Genomic DNA, 15,956 nt, shown 5'->3' on the forward strand with positions numbered 1-15,956 from the left:
TTGCCAAATTTTGAAAACGAACAGTTGTTTCGAATATTGAATTTAAAAGAGCGAGGAGGTTTTGCTCTTAACATTTTCAATTTCTGCTTTTAACAATTCTTTCTACTACTTGTTCTTGAAAGATTTCTGATTTCATCAGAATTGTAAGGCATGCATGGAGAATACGCCACTGCTAGGATGTATTTGTCCATGGTTCAAGAAAATCACGTCTTTACCGAAATTGTAGCTCATGAAGATTTCGTGAAACAGTTTCTATAACTTTTCTTTCAAAACTCCACAAGAAAGCCAAAAAAATATTTAATGTAAACACATTTCATAAAACTCGTTAACTTTCATATGAATTAGCACAAGGTAACATAACAGTGAGGTGATATGAAGAATGGCGATGATCATTCGGTGACGTCAGTTTCGTATACGGCTGACTCATCGGAGTAGTGCGCCATGATGCGGAGCAAGGGTCGGATCTGCATCCACCACTGTTGGCGTGGTATGCGATGACTGAAATTACAGTTAAATTCACTGGTGGTGTGTTTAATCTCAAATTTCATTGCAAACGTGCAAGTACACGTAGTGGAAGATTGCTTTGAAAGAAAGCCATCAGACAAATGAAAATAATCCATCATGTTAATCCTACCAAACCTTCTTTGAAAGCTTATTCAATCTGCTTCACTCACAAACTTTTCTGTACTCACTCGAAGTCAGTCTCCTCCTTAAGGTCTTCCACTGGCTGAAACAGCATTTGCCGTCGACGCATCCCCAGGAGGCAAACAGAGTCGTGGCTTGTGCACTTTAACTCTCCTGCAATGTGAAAACTTGTTATATGTTGTTATGAAACCTTAAAAATCAGCGAGGTAATGCTTCATATCGTACCAGATATACAACCAGACCGTGGTGCTTGGAAGTTCAGTTGAGCAGGCCATCGCCCTAAACAGGGCCATAGGTAATCCTCTCTTGATGTGTTCATAATCATGAGAGAAATCAAGGGCTACAGTCGAAGGGGCGCCGCTACGCAATCGACAATTAGCTTGCAAGAGATGGTCGCCCCTTTCGGTGAGTCACGTCCTTATCTGCAGAAACTCACCATCGACCATGTTCTTTTCGACCTGGTCAATCATCCAGAAGACCGCTTTTGCCGCGCTTTTGGTGGCGTAGTTCCTGTCGAAAGGTGAAGGCACTCCGCCCTGGAAAGAATATACTGTCAGCGCAGTAGCAGATAAATTTTATCGCTGAAAAAAAAAATATGGAAAACCGATATGTTAAAATGTTCCCAAAAATTTCTAATACTTTAATTAAGGTACTTCAAGGATAACTGTTTTATGTTTCTGCTGTCATTTCAAAGTTTACAGCTTTCTACAAAGTCATATTAAACGTAATCCAACCTAACAAGACAGCATAGAGGTTCCGGCATATCCCAAGGGCACCGTATGATATTTGAACAACCCTGTGCAGTAACTTCCACTGCTTCCGGATTGGTAGGCACTTTAACATTACCCACTGGTCGAAGAGGTACGCAATCATGCGTGACATGTTCAATCAATATTTGTGTTTTAGTCACAATTTCGACTTGTTAAAGTGGCTACCATTAAGATCCTTCTTGCACTCAGTTCAGTTGCAGAAGAAAAAATAGTATTAGCAGAGGGTGGGAATCGAACCCACGAAATCGAAATTACTATGCTCCTCTGCCCTAACCATTAGGCAACGGTGGTTGTGGTGAAGCATTCAGTTAAATTTCTTTGTATCAAAATTTTTGATCAGAATATCACGTCACGAGTCACATGACTGAAATCAGCTGAATCGCGAATGAACATGTCACGCATGATTGCGTACCTCTTCGACCAGTGGGTAATGTTAAAGTGCCTACCTTCCGGATTTCCCTCAGAAACTGTGCGAACCTTAGCAGGAGGTGTGTGTCAACACCCAGCTTATCCAAGAACCGAACCAGGGTCGTATTGTTAGAAGCCGACTACTGGTTTGATATAGAACTAAAAATCAATTCATTCTTGATGAACCTTGAAGACTCACTTGCTGCATGTGGCCAAGTACGTTCTTTCTGCAGTCAAAGATACGTTTGCCTTCCTCGGTGTACAAACGATGGATGAAGTCCGTGTTGAAGTTTTGATTCGCATTCTCGTTCCTCAGAACAAGACCTCGCTGTATTTTTCCGCGCATCTTGTCCTTCAAATGGCTGATGTTCATCTGAAAAAGCGGGCTATGAAATTGAAAAGCTTCGATAATATTGAGCCGGTTTGGCTGAGTCCGAAAGGAGAGTAAGAGAGTTAACAGCAGTAGAAAGTATTTCATCACAGTAAAAAGGGCGCAGCAAAAGTATAAACAACTAAAAATCACAAATACGCAGCAACTAGAAGCTACGAAAGGATTGTTCACTTCAGGTAGGCATGATCACAAGCCATAATTATTCATCAAATTTCTCCTAATGACATTTTTCCACCCAAGCAAATCACCTGCAGATCTCTAATGGTAAACTTTTCTTCAAAGATGTACGCCGCGTCTGCTCCGGCGGCCAAACCGGACATCGTTGCTAGGTAACCACAGAAGCCCCCCATTGTTTCGAGGACAAATGTTCGCCGCTTCGTGCCGCTAGCTGACATTTTTATTCGGTCACATGTCTGAAGAAACAACAACAACTTGTCAAGGGAACCCAATAGTAACGCTCGGGATTTAAAAAAATAATTTACAGTTAAATATTTAATAATGCAAGTGAGAGCAAGTTCGGTAAAGGCAACAATTTGAAATGTATTTGACAACCAAAAGATGAAGATTGGTGCGCCATTTAGTTGTACGGGTGCCCATCTATACAACCGCCAAATTACATCAAACGCAATTAATAGTCTCTAAAAACTTTTATGGATTGTTTTATCCTTATTTGGGATCATCAGAAGGTTCTTATTCAAATTTAAATCGCCAAATCACGTTAACATGAATCTTCTTCGTCAAATCGTGAAGTAGAAAAATATATAAGTTTCTTAAAACTTATTGCTTAGCACTGCAGGTTTGCCCTTTAGTAAATTTATGTTGGAAGTGCCTGGTATATTTAATAAACATTGACAAAAGGAATGAGAAAACGTGAAACTAAAACACCACAAAATAAAACGGCAAAAGTAGCACAATACGAATAGCATTCCATTATCACATTCTCCAGCAAAATGCTTTACTCTTGTTAAATATTCAATATGGAAAAAACATCAAGTCCTAACCAAAACAACAAAATCTGTCATTTTTACATTGATTCAACGTCTGTAGACGTTGAATCAATGTAAAAATGACAGATTTTGCTGTCTGGGAAAATCATTGACCTCAACCACCGCATTCAAACCAGTGTCACATCCGATGCAGATGTCGGTTCCTGGTACGTTGTTCGATATAGTGGCCGGTACCAGAACCACCGGAACACACAGTTCCGGGTGATCTTCACGGCCTTTCTCCAACTGTACCATCCCATGAAAGCCCTGAACACCATCCATAGACGAAATATATTAGTAACATCACAAATATCGAAATCTCAAAAGACCTTTCGAAAGCAACAGCATGCAAAACCACGTCGTTGATGACGTCATTTCGACGTCACATCACGTGTTTCGTCATCAACCCGAACCTCAACGATCGAGTTGAGAGAAGTATCTGTTCCTATGGTGACGTCACAGCCTGGTATATTGTTGGAAACAGTGCATGGAAGGCAAACGTAAGGGATGGAAAATTGTGGGAAAACCCCTCGTGCTTTCTCCCATTGTATTGCTCCTTGAAATGCCTAGGAAGTAAAGTTCGAGAACCACGGATATACTTTGTTAATAAATTGGCAATCGGTACCAGCATCGGTGCAACAGCACAAGACAGTGAACGCACGCTGTATGGCCGAGTGATCAAAATCATCTTACTATGTTCAAAAGAGAGCCGGTTCGACACCGCTCAAGAGCATGCGGCTGCGTCTTTACGATATGCTTGAAGCCATACGAATCAATGTTACATTGTGACCATGCTGGATCGCAGAGGACAATGCGAAAAAGTTATCTTGTTAATTTATCATACACAATTTGGAATACGAGTAGCCTATCAGCATCAAATAATTACTTTTTATATAATATTATACAGTAAAAATCATATTAATTTTGTTAAAACAAAAAAAGGTTACAGAATAACATTCGCTGAGCAATCACCTCAAACCCCCCAATGCAAATGATGCCACTAATCTCAAACTTCCTCATGGCAGCGGCTATCGCGTCGAGTCCACAGTGTTCAGGGAGGGTGCTGAATATAAGTAAACAAACTCGTGAACCGAAATGTACTTTCAAGGTTACGCAGAAAGTCACGAAGTGAATCCCTCCAAATCAACAAGTTAGTTGATGTCTAATTGTCTATCATAACATAAAATTTCTCACTCAATAGCAAATTTTTGTGGAAGTAAAAATCATCTTGGATTGTTGACGTAGTATTTTGTTACGCCATAAACGTAAAATCAATTCTTTCAATCGCACTGCTAATGTCACGTACAAGCACATTCTTACCGTTTAGTTCCTAATTTTGAGCCGCCCATAGAGACGAAATTGGCAACACTGTTCCAAGTAAACTTTTCCACCTGTGAAAATCTGTTTGTAAAATGGTGCACATGCAGAGCTGCCAGATAAAATAGAAATGCGCAATACCTTTTGCATTAGCAGAATCGAGCTTATTGAAAAAGTAAGACTGTATCGTGCAAACTCACATATGCGAAAACATTTCTAAATGTATTGATAGGGCAAGCAAGTAGCAATAGTATAAATGTGCCTGCATATCAACGAACACACAGAATAACATAAATCTTTTTAAGTCTTATTTACAGCATAAAAAAGTGTTCAGATTTAGGTACCGTGAGAGATGAACGTAATTCCAGGGTAATGATTTCACACACAAGATTGAGTTCTTATCGGTTTACTGTGTATACTTGTGCTGGTGAATGGTGTAAACTGGTGCAGAGCAAACTTACCATTTCATTGGCCAACCCTTCAAACCCGTTGTGTACAGCGAGGGCATTGAAGCCGTTATAGAGCAAGGTGCGGACAGCCGACCTGACAGCTGCGTTCATACCAGCTGCCGGTGCACCGACGTTCATCACGGCGATATTGAAAGGTTTCTGCAACATACACGCACAAACTATAACAACGCGCACGTACATGAGAAAGCCGCTAAAATCTTATTTTCTTCCATAAATTGCAAACCTTGTCCTCTCAACAAGAAACGAACTTCCAAGTATCAGAAAAGAAGAATATGGCAACAACCAAGATAGTAAAAATGACGGATTTTGCTGTCTGGGAATCTGTGACTGGTTGATCTTATACTCGAGAAATACAAAGTGCCACCTATGGAGACATTTTCATTTAATGTTCAAGACAAATTAATTAGACAACTGAGGACACTGTTCGGCACCGGGAACGCTGCGAGATTTGAGATCCCAGAATCATATTCATCCAACTCTACACATCAGATTTTAAAGTCTTCACCAACGAAGAACACAGAGAGCATTAAAAGGTTCAACATTACAATAAAGTTTTGTTTCCAACAAGCCAAACTGCTTATTTTATGTTTCTTCGCTTGGAATAAAATGGAATCATTATTAGCAAGGTTTAAAAATAGAAATTATTTCAGGCACAGTAGGTTGTATCTGGCACGACCGATTTAACCTTTTAACATCTAAAACAGAGAAGGGGCAGACTTAAACGTCGCATTACCTGAACATGAAAGTGAATTGTCGCCACTCATCAAAGTAATAAAAAAATCGCACAACACCAGGCCATGTTATAACTTATAACATATGTTCTTAACGAGAAAGACTAGTTTATATTTGGTGAGATGCAGCTGTTTTGCTATTCCGGCCAGGAAATCAATCCTTTTCACATTGATTCAAGGTCTGTAAATGTTGAATCAATGTAAACAGGAATGGCTTCCTATACGGGATGAAACATGTAAAACATCAATGCTGGTTTTGTGGGACATTGACGAAGCCTGCCGATCTCAGCCAACTTTGCAACAGCGCACTGATGTACACAATGAAGCACCGGTACCATGCCTCAGGTGGCATAATAATGATCACTAATGAACTTAAAATAAGAGATAACCAATAACTAATGCCACGTAAAAATATATGAAAGTATCACAGCAGACGTTGAATCAATGTAAAAATGGCGGATTTTGCTGTCTGGGCGGCTGCCACCTATGACTGATTCTCTCCGGATCGAAAGAGTTGTTCAGTATCATATTCTATGGGGCATAAGAAATTTATACATTTGTGCATAGAAACATTCAAACAATTTTAATAAACTGTCATATATTATAGTCTACAAGCAAATCTATCAGTACAAGTCAACAAATCAGCTTTTTCCTACATTGATTCAATGTCTGCAGACGTTGAATCAATTTAGAAATGGTTTAACTTGCTTGCTAGTAATCGTCTTCTGCAAACACGCTAGAAAACTCATCTATCTATCGTTAATGGGTTTTGCAACAGCTGCTAATATGCTACAAAGATTCGCAATAAATTACATCCAAATGACGTTAGTTCGACATTAACAGGTTTCACAACCACCGCTCCCGAATCAAACAAACTTTAGATTAATGTGATAGTGAAGTATAGTTGTCGATTACGTTAAAAACATACAAGTTGCAAGATTATATAGCAGATAGTGTTTGATTTTATTCAAAAATGGATTGGAAAACCAACGAAAATATCAAAACTAAATCTGAATTGATTGCTATCGAGAAACACGCTGTTACCTCGGGGGGAGTAAGCATTGAAATCACAAAGAATGACAAGGGAATCGTTCGATTAGCTTATAGTGGAGAACGTCGATATGTAGGCTACATACAATGCTTCACCATTATGAATGATAACAGTAGACTCCGACAGCAAATCAGTCTTTTTTTACATTGAATCAACGTCTACAGACGTTAACTCAATGTAAAAAACGTCTGATTTGCTGTCTGGGATTAGAAGCTGCTGGTGATCGATAAAATCAATTTTACAAAGAAAAATCAGTAACAACGAGGATGCAATCGCTTCCCTCTCCGAAACGTGAAACATCAAATGAGCATAACACCGTTCACGTTGGTGACGAATTATCAAAGCACACGGATTAGTGCCAGGCTGCATCTCAGCTTGCAAAGTCAGCGACTTATCGTTAATTAAAGCCTGAAGACGTTTGCAAGCTGAAACGAGGTCATGCGACTTACTGCGTTTATCACCAGCTCTTTTCCGTCACTCGACAACTAGAAGAAAACCAGTTTACATTTTCGGACGCAGGAGGCATGGACTTCTAAGTCCATGCAGGAGGGAAGATTTAATGTCGAAACGCACGTTTTTTCAACGTAAATTCCACGAAAATTTCTCTCTTTGTATTCAGCTTTGCCATCCATTCATCACAGATCTAAAGCTACAAACTTGGTACGATGCTGTGCAAGTGTACAAGACATCCCCGTCATCATTAAACACGCAAGAGTAAACTGAACTAATGTACTTGGCGTAAACTATGAAGGCACAACGATCCAGTGCACAAAGATAAAATTCCATACTTTTGTACTGTATAAAAGCCTTCCTCTCCACAGGTTACCTTTTCAACATGGTTACACCAATACACCATCGTAGGACGTTGAAACGATGTAAAAAGGGTAAATTTGCTAGCTGACTTACCTCAGAAATGTGTGAAACACTTTCACGAAGCTTTGCCTTGGACATGGCTCCAAGCTTCTTGTAGATGTCTAAATTGCCCTGGAAGGTTCTGGAATGAAAGCATCGAAATGTTACGTGCTGTCATACATTCCATGAAGAAAAATAGAAAATATGAAGCTAATAAAGCAACGTTCGTTTACGTTGTATAAAAGCTACTAGAAACTAACACAACCGGATACACGAGCAGCGTCAACTGCTGCTTATTGAAACAAGTTTCATGTAAGTTTTGTTTTTCGGTGAATGAAAAGGTTGATCAAGAAAGTCGATGACTTATATTCCGTCGTATCGTATCCTTTGGATTAAGTGGAAGGCAAGACGAAAGAAGTAACCTTGATTGCCGCCCTGCAGCCACATGCGTTAGATGTTCAACGCATTTTTTCGTACTGGCCTTAAAACGAATTAAATTAATGCAACAAAGTGCAAGAAATTCTAACAACGGCATTTAAAACCATTATAATACTCCACTTATTATAAACTTCAGCAAGTCACTATTTTTGCATTGATTGGATTGTTGCGTACCTTCCACGTAACTTTGCTGCTTTGTCAAAGTCAAGGGAATCCAAGGCTTTCTGAACTTCTTTAGTCTGTAAAGACAACGTGGCGTCAGTGCTAAGATTGATTATGTAATAAATTAATAAAGAGTTGACGAGACACACGAGAAGTAGTGATGTTTCCTCTCGTCATATCGAGCCTTAGTAATGCTTTATGACGAACAGAAGGTTCAGGCCAGTTTCCAAACGTCTGTAGACGTTAAATCAATGTCAAAAACGCTTGGTTTGTTATCTGGGTTGCGATCGAAAGCGTGCAGCTTTGACCGAGATATTGGAAAAGCTAATTTCAAAAAGTAAAACATGCGCAATCGCGCATATTCATTTTTTGTCAGAAAAAAAAATTCTTTCTACATATTCTAAAAATGACCTGACTCGAAAGAGCTGAAATCGAGATGTCCTATAGGACAAAGCAAATCAGACCAAACAGTATCTGTATCAGGTCATTATTGTTTCATTTCAGTGAAAAAATACAATACGTACTGAAAAACCGTTGGAGTTGGTAAAACAGCATAAGATTTATTATCAGCAGAAAAAATATTTTAACCGACCTTCTCGACGCATTCCATTAGCGGGACTCGGACGGCCTGATTCCCGTCAAGTGAAACAACATGCGCCGGGGTGTCGGGTGTGGCTTCAAGGAGAGCTAGTACAGCTTCGGCGCCCATCCTTGTGGCAAGAATCCTATCGAAGGCGCTAGGCGAGCCACCGCGCTGCACGTGACCTGATCAACGCGCGGCAATCGTTAATTGAACAATGACATTGTTGCACAGTAAACCAAAAAAATTTAATCTTAAACATCAATCCATTTTCATCAGTATTTTTAGCATATAAATTCATGTTATTCAATTTTGCTTGCTACTGTCTTGTAGAGCGCCCGCCGCCAGCGTGCATGGTTTTTACTATGGATGAGGGCGTGGCGCTAAACCAAGTGAGACATGGTGCTTACGGGAAGACGAATTGTCGATTTTAAGAAGAACTGAGAGAGCGATGGTGAGAGCGATGTGTGGTGTGAAGCTGATGGACAAAAGGAATACCGAAGAACTTATGCACTTGCTTGGGTTGAATGAGAGTGTTGATAAGTTGGCGAAAGCGAATGGAGTGAGGTGGTATGGGCATGTTTTGAGAAGGGATGAAGATGATGTTTTGAGAAGAGCGCTGGAGTTGCAAGTGGAGGGTCTTACAAAACAAGGAAGACCCAAGAAAACGTGAAAAACGCAAGTTGAGGAGGAAAACAGCAAGGTGGGCTTGACAAGATAGGACGCGTTAGACAGATCGATGTGGAGGCAGGTAACGGGGACATCACCAGATTAAAACTGGACTACTACTATACAAGCGTAGTACTCGGGAGAAGTAGGAATAGACAACATCATTAAGTATCAAAAATGTGTTGCAAGAAGAAAAAAAAATAAATATTAAATATTAATACAATTTCTTGACAACCTATTTCACTGTCTAGTGGCAAACGTGTTGGAGAAATCAAATTGAACCACACAGAGAAAATAAGGAACAAAAATCAAAGATAGTTTCTTTCGACACAAAATCTTTTGCTTTGACTTTCAAGTACTTTCACCATCGAAACGCACAAAAACCTTTGACAGAGAACATGTTCATTTAAGGTAAGCTGTATCAAATTCGCATTGAACATATTTAAATAAGAGCGGAAAAGGTTTTCTTAAAAACAAAAAGATAAACAATCACATCATTGCACCCACCAAGCACAGTTATCCTTGTATCGAGATCAAGCTTCTTTGTGATGACGTCTTTGACTTGCTGAGAAGTTATAGGGTTGCCGTAGAGGTCAGTGGCTCCTTCAGATACTATGACTACGTTCAATCTGTTGCCCCATAATCGGGCCTGGGGAACAATACGAGGCTTTAGCGTCCCAGACAAAAAATCCGTCATTTTTACATTGATGCAGGGTCTGCGGACATTGAATCAACGTAAAAATGACGGATTTTGCTGTCTGGGGTGGTGCGTGCCACAAAAACTTAAAAGTATTTGACACAAATTGTTTTGAAATAGCTTCATGTTGACCCAATTTAAAGTTACGTAATATAATTGCTGCGAAATACGTTTAGCAAATGATCGTAAAAAAATAAAGCTATTGTGTAGTATAGTACCGGATGATTAAATTAATTCGACGTTCACAAACCTTAAATTAATGTGAAAAAGAACGATTAGCTAAAGCATCATAGAAAATAAAGGTAAACCCCCGAACAGCAAACGCGTATTGAGTTTACACAAGTCTTCAAGTCAGTCCAAACTAACTTCTTCAAACAATTCCCAAATATTTACAAAATTTAAAAGCATTTTGAGTGAAGGGAGTTCAATTTTCACACTTTTTTAGTTTGATGAAAAAGATCAACCAGCCTTACATTGTTCAGCTTGGTGCACATATTCTCTTCCCATCCGTCTGCAGGAGGATGCTCTGGAATGAATATCCAATCTGCTCCACACGCAAGTCCAGTCACAAGAGCCAAGTATCCGCAGTGTCTTCCCATAACTTCAAGCACAAACGCCCTTTGGTGGCTGACAGCTGTCGTCGTAATTGCATCAACACATTCAATAATCCGATGCAGAGCGCTGTCGGCGCCGATTGTCATGTCGGTCCCACAGAAGTCGTTGTCGATAGAGCCGACCTGCAGAAAGTTTAAGTAAAATTAAAAACACGACTGCATCAGAGACGAAAAAAGCAGCCAGTTACGATATATCAACATGCCCATGAACATGAAAACTGTAAAATCTAGTGAGGTTTAAGATACGCATGAATGGTTGACAGTTTGATAGGTAACAAGACGCGGGTCTAAATTAGTACGCTACGGTCAATGTCTAATAATGCCGGAATGGCCCGTTTCGGCTAGTCCGATTCGGCTGCTCCGATTCGGCTAGTCCGATTCGGCTAGTTCCCTATTCGGGTACAGTCCTTCTCGGCTAGTTCCCTATTCGGCAAATTTTTAAAAATTCAACCATAATCCTTCTGTAATCCAAAAAAATCCTTAAGTAAATCCAACGAACCAGTTGAAAAAGACTGCAGCCGAATCGGACCAGCCGAATTGGACTAGCCAAATAGTAGCAGACCCAATAATGCAGCCAGCACATGCATACAACATCTTTTTAGCAAGCAAAGTCCGTAACGTTGAAAAAGTAGATTTTCTATAGCAACTCATACATTGATCACGTATTTGATAATATGAAGTTAAAATAAGATCTTGTAGTTATTTGAGCGATTTTACAAACCCCAATTAAAATAATGCTACAAACAAAAAATATATGCGGGAGATACATATGTAAATGCGATAAATGCGTAAGAGAGACCAAACTGTACCAGGAACTGGAAGATGAGATAAAAAATATTCAAACAAACCATCTCACCAATCCCACTATATTGAGGTGAGCAAACGCTTCCACTTGGTCTGTAGTAATATAATCAGTGTCACACAACTCTTGAAGCAAACCGGGCCATTCCTCGCGGAATAAATTCGCTCCAGTTAAGCTTCCGTCCCCTCCTATTAAAACATTGTCGTTGTTATAAAATCACGGTCAGTAGAAGTCCGTTCGTTTCTTTTGAAGGTATATAAATTTTCGCTTTGTTTCAACCTCACCTTTCACGTAACATCAAGCTAAAAGAAGTCAAAAGAAGATTTTGATGAAAAGTTTAGTGACGTAGTTTTACTTTGGAATGTCGCTGACAAGTATACTTTTTAACGTATGTTGTCATTTACTACTTCAATTGGACCGTCATTGGTCGTCCGTTCGTTCCTTCCTTCTCCATTGGGCTCTCGAAGGCAAAACTGAGAAGTTGCGAGATTTTGAAGTCATTATTATCAATAAAATATGCTATGCGATATATTCCAAACTGTCACCGGTAAAAAGAAAAAAAAAAGGTAGAGAGTACCGCACTAAATTCACAAATTCAAGTTTATTAGAGCTTTCACCACACACGTGTGGCTTCATCACTAAATAAACTTACGCAAATAGAAGTGTTTGCATAAGAATAAGATTCCATTTGCTAAAGATTCTTTATTCTTTACTGTTGAAGCCACACTTGTGTGGCGAAAGCTCTAATAAACTTGAATTAGTCAATTTATGTCGAAAGAAGAATGGGACAATTGAAAATTGGTAAAAGAAAGCGAAGAAAGCCGAAAAGAGACTGCTGTGTGGCAGAAGATATGGAAATACTGGGAGTGCAGGAAGAAGATGCTGCTGACAGAGTGATGTATAGGACTACAATCTGCATCGGCGACACTTATTGAAGTGGGAATAAAACTAGAAGTGTGGTATTTTCTACTTTTTTTAATTATTTTATCACACAGCGCATCCTTTTGGATCATTGGTGAAGTCTAAAGAAGATTTTGATGAAAAGTTCAGTGACGTAGTTTTACTTTGGAATGTCGCTGACAAGCATACTTTTTAACGTACGTTGTCATTTACTACTTGAGCAGAAATGATAGAGAGCTGTGCCTCACGCGTATGTAATATGTATGCATCAAACAATCGCAAAACAGATTTTAAGAATAAACCAAACCCGATATAACAGGTAAGTCAAAACTCAAAAGAAAATGCACATGTAGAAGTGAGTGACAGATTCGGATTTCCAGTTCAGGCATGTATTCCTCTATTTTGCCAAAAATGACACTACACTCTCCGTTTGGATATAATTAAGGCAATTAAAAATCAATAAAAAGTTGAGTTGTTTGCCTTGCAACCTTATGAAACGTGTACAACTCTATATGTAAGATGACACAATAAGAGGTTTCAAAAGAGATAAAATTTCGATTAGTTGTGGCAATTGCAAAGTAATGATAATCCATTTGTTGCATCGTTTAAGAATATTTAAGAATAAAGCCCTTAATTTTGTTGTTGAAAACTGCTGAATTAAAAGTATTAAGGCAAAACTCATGCAAATTTTGACGAAGACGACCTTTCCTCGCATCAATAAGTGGAAACCAACATGTGGCGATTCCCAACACTGTACAATACCATGCTACAACTAAACGGTAAAACATATGACAGTACCAACCAATTGCACATATATTAGTGATTTCTCTTGTAACAAGGTTGTACGCAGCCTTCAGTCGTCCTTCCCGTCTACGGAAGTCCTTGCAGCGAGCGCTCCCGATGCTTGTTCCACCCTGTCATTAGTGACATCATAATTTAAATACCTACTTCACAAAAGACCCAATTGATAAGGAAATTGGTCTGTTCTTGAAGTCAACCATGTTGTGATGTCACGGAATGGCACGTTTATGCGAGTAACCACGGAATGGCACGCTTTTGATGTAACCACATCCAGTCAGACAAATTAAGTATGTGTTGTTACATGAGAATATCATCAGCGGCGAACACGATAAATTACAGTATTTATTATGATTAATCGCTGCATCTGAGAGACTAACCATTTGAAGAATCCCTGAAACGCTTTCCCAAACCGCCTCTTGAATGTTGTCTTCCCCATCAACCATTCCTTGGTACCCCTGGGTTGCAAATGAATAAGAAAAATGTTGATGACAAAATATGGATGACATAAATTGAGGTCGTCATCATTGTTCGAATGAAGCAGTCGTTTGTCATAAGACATAAGTTGTGGTGAGATGTAAAGTATGTACAATGAACATAAATCATCAAGAACATTCACGCATGAAAATTTTAAAAAGTTTGAAAGAAATTAAAGCCTAAATTACCTCATGAATTAAGTATACTTTTGCTCCACAAGTAATTCCCATTCTAACTATTGCACGTACTGCAGCGTTCATTCCTTAAGTAACAAACAAAATTTTGTAAAACTACAAGAAGAAGTTCTAAGATACAAGAAGCCTGTCTACAACTCTACATATACCTGGCATCAAAGATGACATAGCCATATCGTTGTATAGGCTATACAGACCACATTTTGTTGTAGAAGGAAGTTACCTAAGTATCAAATTTAAATACATATGGTACGGTACCGTATGTAAGATAATTTTTACATATTTAAATTGAGAGTCAAACCATAATCACATGAGAGTCAAACCATAATCACACTGAATAATGATTTTCTGTTACCAGTGGCCACAATGACATTTTATGTTTCCATTTTATCAGCACAAAGAGTGATATACCAATTATACCATGAACATAATATTATGTGAGTATTGACATTACCTTGGGAATCGCCACCACTCGTGAAGACTCCAATGGATCTTCCGGTCCCAATTAAGGAACTTGAAGTGGATTTTCGAATCTTTCGAGATATGTGACCTAAGCCAGTTGAATGCATCTCGAATGTTATGCAATGATTGTTCAAACAGCACCAAAATGGCAATACAAAAGCACCAACTAATACAAAAAATACACAAGTCTAATACTATTTGCAATATAACAGTGGCATCTTTTTAAATTCCTACACATAATATACATTCACTAAGCAAGGTATGCAATTATAGCATAAAAAACAATGTTTAATATAAACTAGTAAAATGTATATTTGAACATCAACATAAAAACTGTCACAACAACCTCTAGCTGTTTGGTATTCTAAAACTGGCACAATTATTGTCTTTTGAGCATGCTAATCGTACCGTAAGTAGACTAAACAAAATGAGATTTTCTTGATAGACAATTAGCTTTTTGTGAACCTGATGACTCAATAGTAATACAGATAACAATGATGATTAAATAGAGAATATTTATCTTTGAGCTAAGAAATCATTTTAGACAGTTTATTTTGATGGCTTTGCATAAGGATTGAGCAAATGACTTGAAGTTCATCACTACAGTTGAATGTTTAATGTTTTTAGTTGTCAAAGCGTTGTTGCCCATTAACTAGCCAACCTAACTAACCACTAACCAGGCATCATGCAAATCTACCAACCACTGCACAAATTGCAGAGTTCTGATTAAGCTTGTAATGAGCATGTTTTGAGAAAAAAAGCTTGTAGGTCTATGCGATTATTATTGATTGTGGAAACCCAGTGCATATTTTCTTAAATGTAGCCGATAGAAAAACTTTTCTGCAAACCTGGCTTTTTGTATAAACATGTTAAAAAGAACGCAGTGGCTGTGTTGACCACATAGGGTCACTGAAGCTATGGTCTTCTCAAATAGTTGTCTTTAATAGCCTCGTAACTGTTTCTCATAGTTGTTTGAAATATTCTTGTATGTGAAAAGTTCCATAAAGTTGCTTAAATGGAAACAGTCCTGAAATGCGTTGCTCAAGCGCACACCCCAAGAGCCGAAGCAATGATGCTTCATTTTGAGTTGGGTGCTTAACCACTGAACTAATGAGGGGGCCATATTTTTGTCATATAGTGTGATCAAACAGATTTAATGTGTGGTTGCATTCCCATGTTAGATTTACTTTCTTCCCAGAACTTCAAAATTGCCTAAATCATAAGTTTTTTTGTCTAACAGATTTAAAATTTTCTTAAATTAGAGTAGAATTTCTTAGCCTATCTGGCAACACTTATGGCAAAGCTGCTGTAAATATAGCCAAATCTTTGTTCAAATGCACTAGCCTAGGCCTACCCATTTATTGGCAGAGTTTTTGCATCGTAGTCTATTAATTATTACCGTATTATAAATTGAGACCTGAATGTCATAATTTACAATGCAATATGGCATGCTAAAACGTCAAACACTAACGTAATATAAAAAAAATGCCATAAATCATAGCCTACAAAAATGAAAGTCACACTCACATTCTAGAAAACACT

The 15,956-nt window shown here is 38.6% G+C and overlaps 1 protein-coding gene across 2 annotated transcripts; it reads right to left on the reverse strand.

Moving 5' to 3' along the window:
- Window positions 1–281: 281 nt before the first annotated feature.
- LOC145769489 (ATP-dependent 6-phosphofructokinase, muscle type-like) lies at window positions 282–14,657 on the reverse strand. 2 transcript variants are annotated; one of them, XM_082581136.1, is made up of 20 exons: window positions 14,407–14,657; window positions 13,947–14,020; window positions 13,662–13,739; window positions 13,286–13,397; window positions 11,638–11,771; window positions 10,641–10,904; window positions 9,978–10,119; window positions 8,814–8,986; window positions 8,234–8,298; window positions 7,676–7,763; window positions 7,219–7,254; window positions 4,979–5,125; window positions 4,521–4,591; window positions 4,173–4,263; window positions 3,315–3,467; window positions 2,463–2,627; window positions 2,023–2,196; window positions 1,082–1,181; window positions 693–798; window positions 282–498 (listed from the first exon to the last, which is right to left on the reverse strand). In XM_082581136.1, the coding sequence occupies exons 1-20, from the start codon at window positions 14,519–14,521 to the stop codon at window positions 390–392; spliced, it is 2,397 nt and encodes a 798-aa protein (XP_082437262.1). In that variant the 5' UTR covers window positions 14,522–14,657; the 3' UTR covers window positions 282–389. The 2 variants fall into 2 exon arrangements, with proteins under 2 accessions (XP_082437262.1, XP_082437263.1); XM_082581137.1 differs by lacking the exon at window positions 7,219–7,254.
- Between the last annotated feature and the right edge of the window lie 1,299 nt (window positions 14,658–15,956).

This window comes from Aplidium turbinatum, chromosome 4 (genome assembly GCF_918807975.1).
Source record: "Aplidium turbinatum chromosome 4, kaAplTurb1.1, whole genome shotgun sequence".
Lineage (NCBI taxonomy): Eukaryota > Metazoa > Chordata > Ascidiacea > Aplousobranchia > Polyclinidae > Aplidium > Aplidium turbinatum.

Coding starts and splice junctions, on each gene's coding strand:
- LOC145769489 (XM_082581136.1), bottom strand. CDS start 14,521: ATGCATTCAACTGGCTTAGGTCACATATCTCGAAAGATTCGAAAATCC. Junction 14,021..14,406: donor GAGTGGTGGCGATTCCCAAG/GTAATGTCAATA, acceptor TTGTTACTTAAG/GAATGAACGCTGCAGTACGT. Junction 1,182..2,022: donor TACTTGGCCACATGCAGCAA/GTGAGTCTTCAA, acceptor TATTCTTTCCAG/GGCGGAGTGCCTTCACCTTT.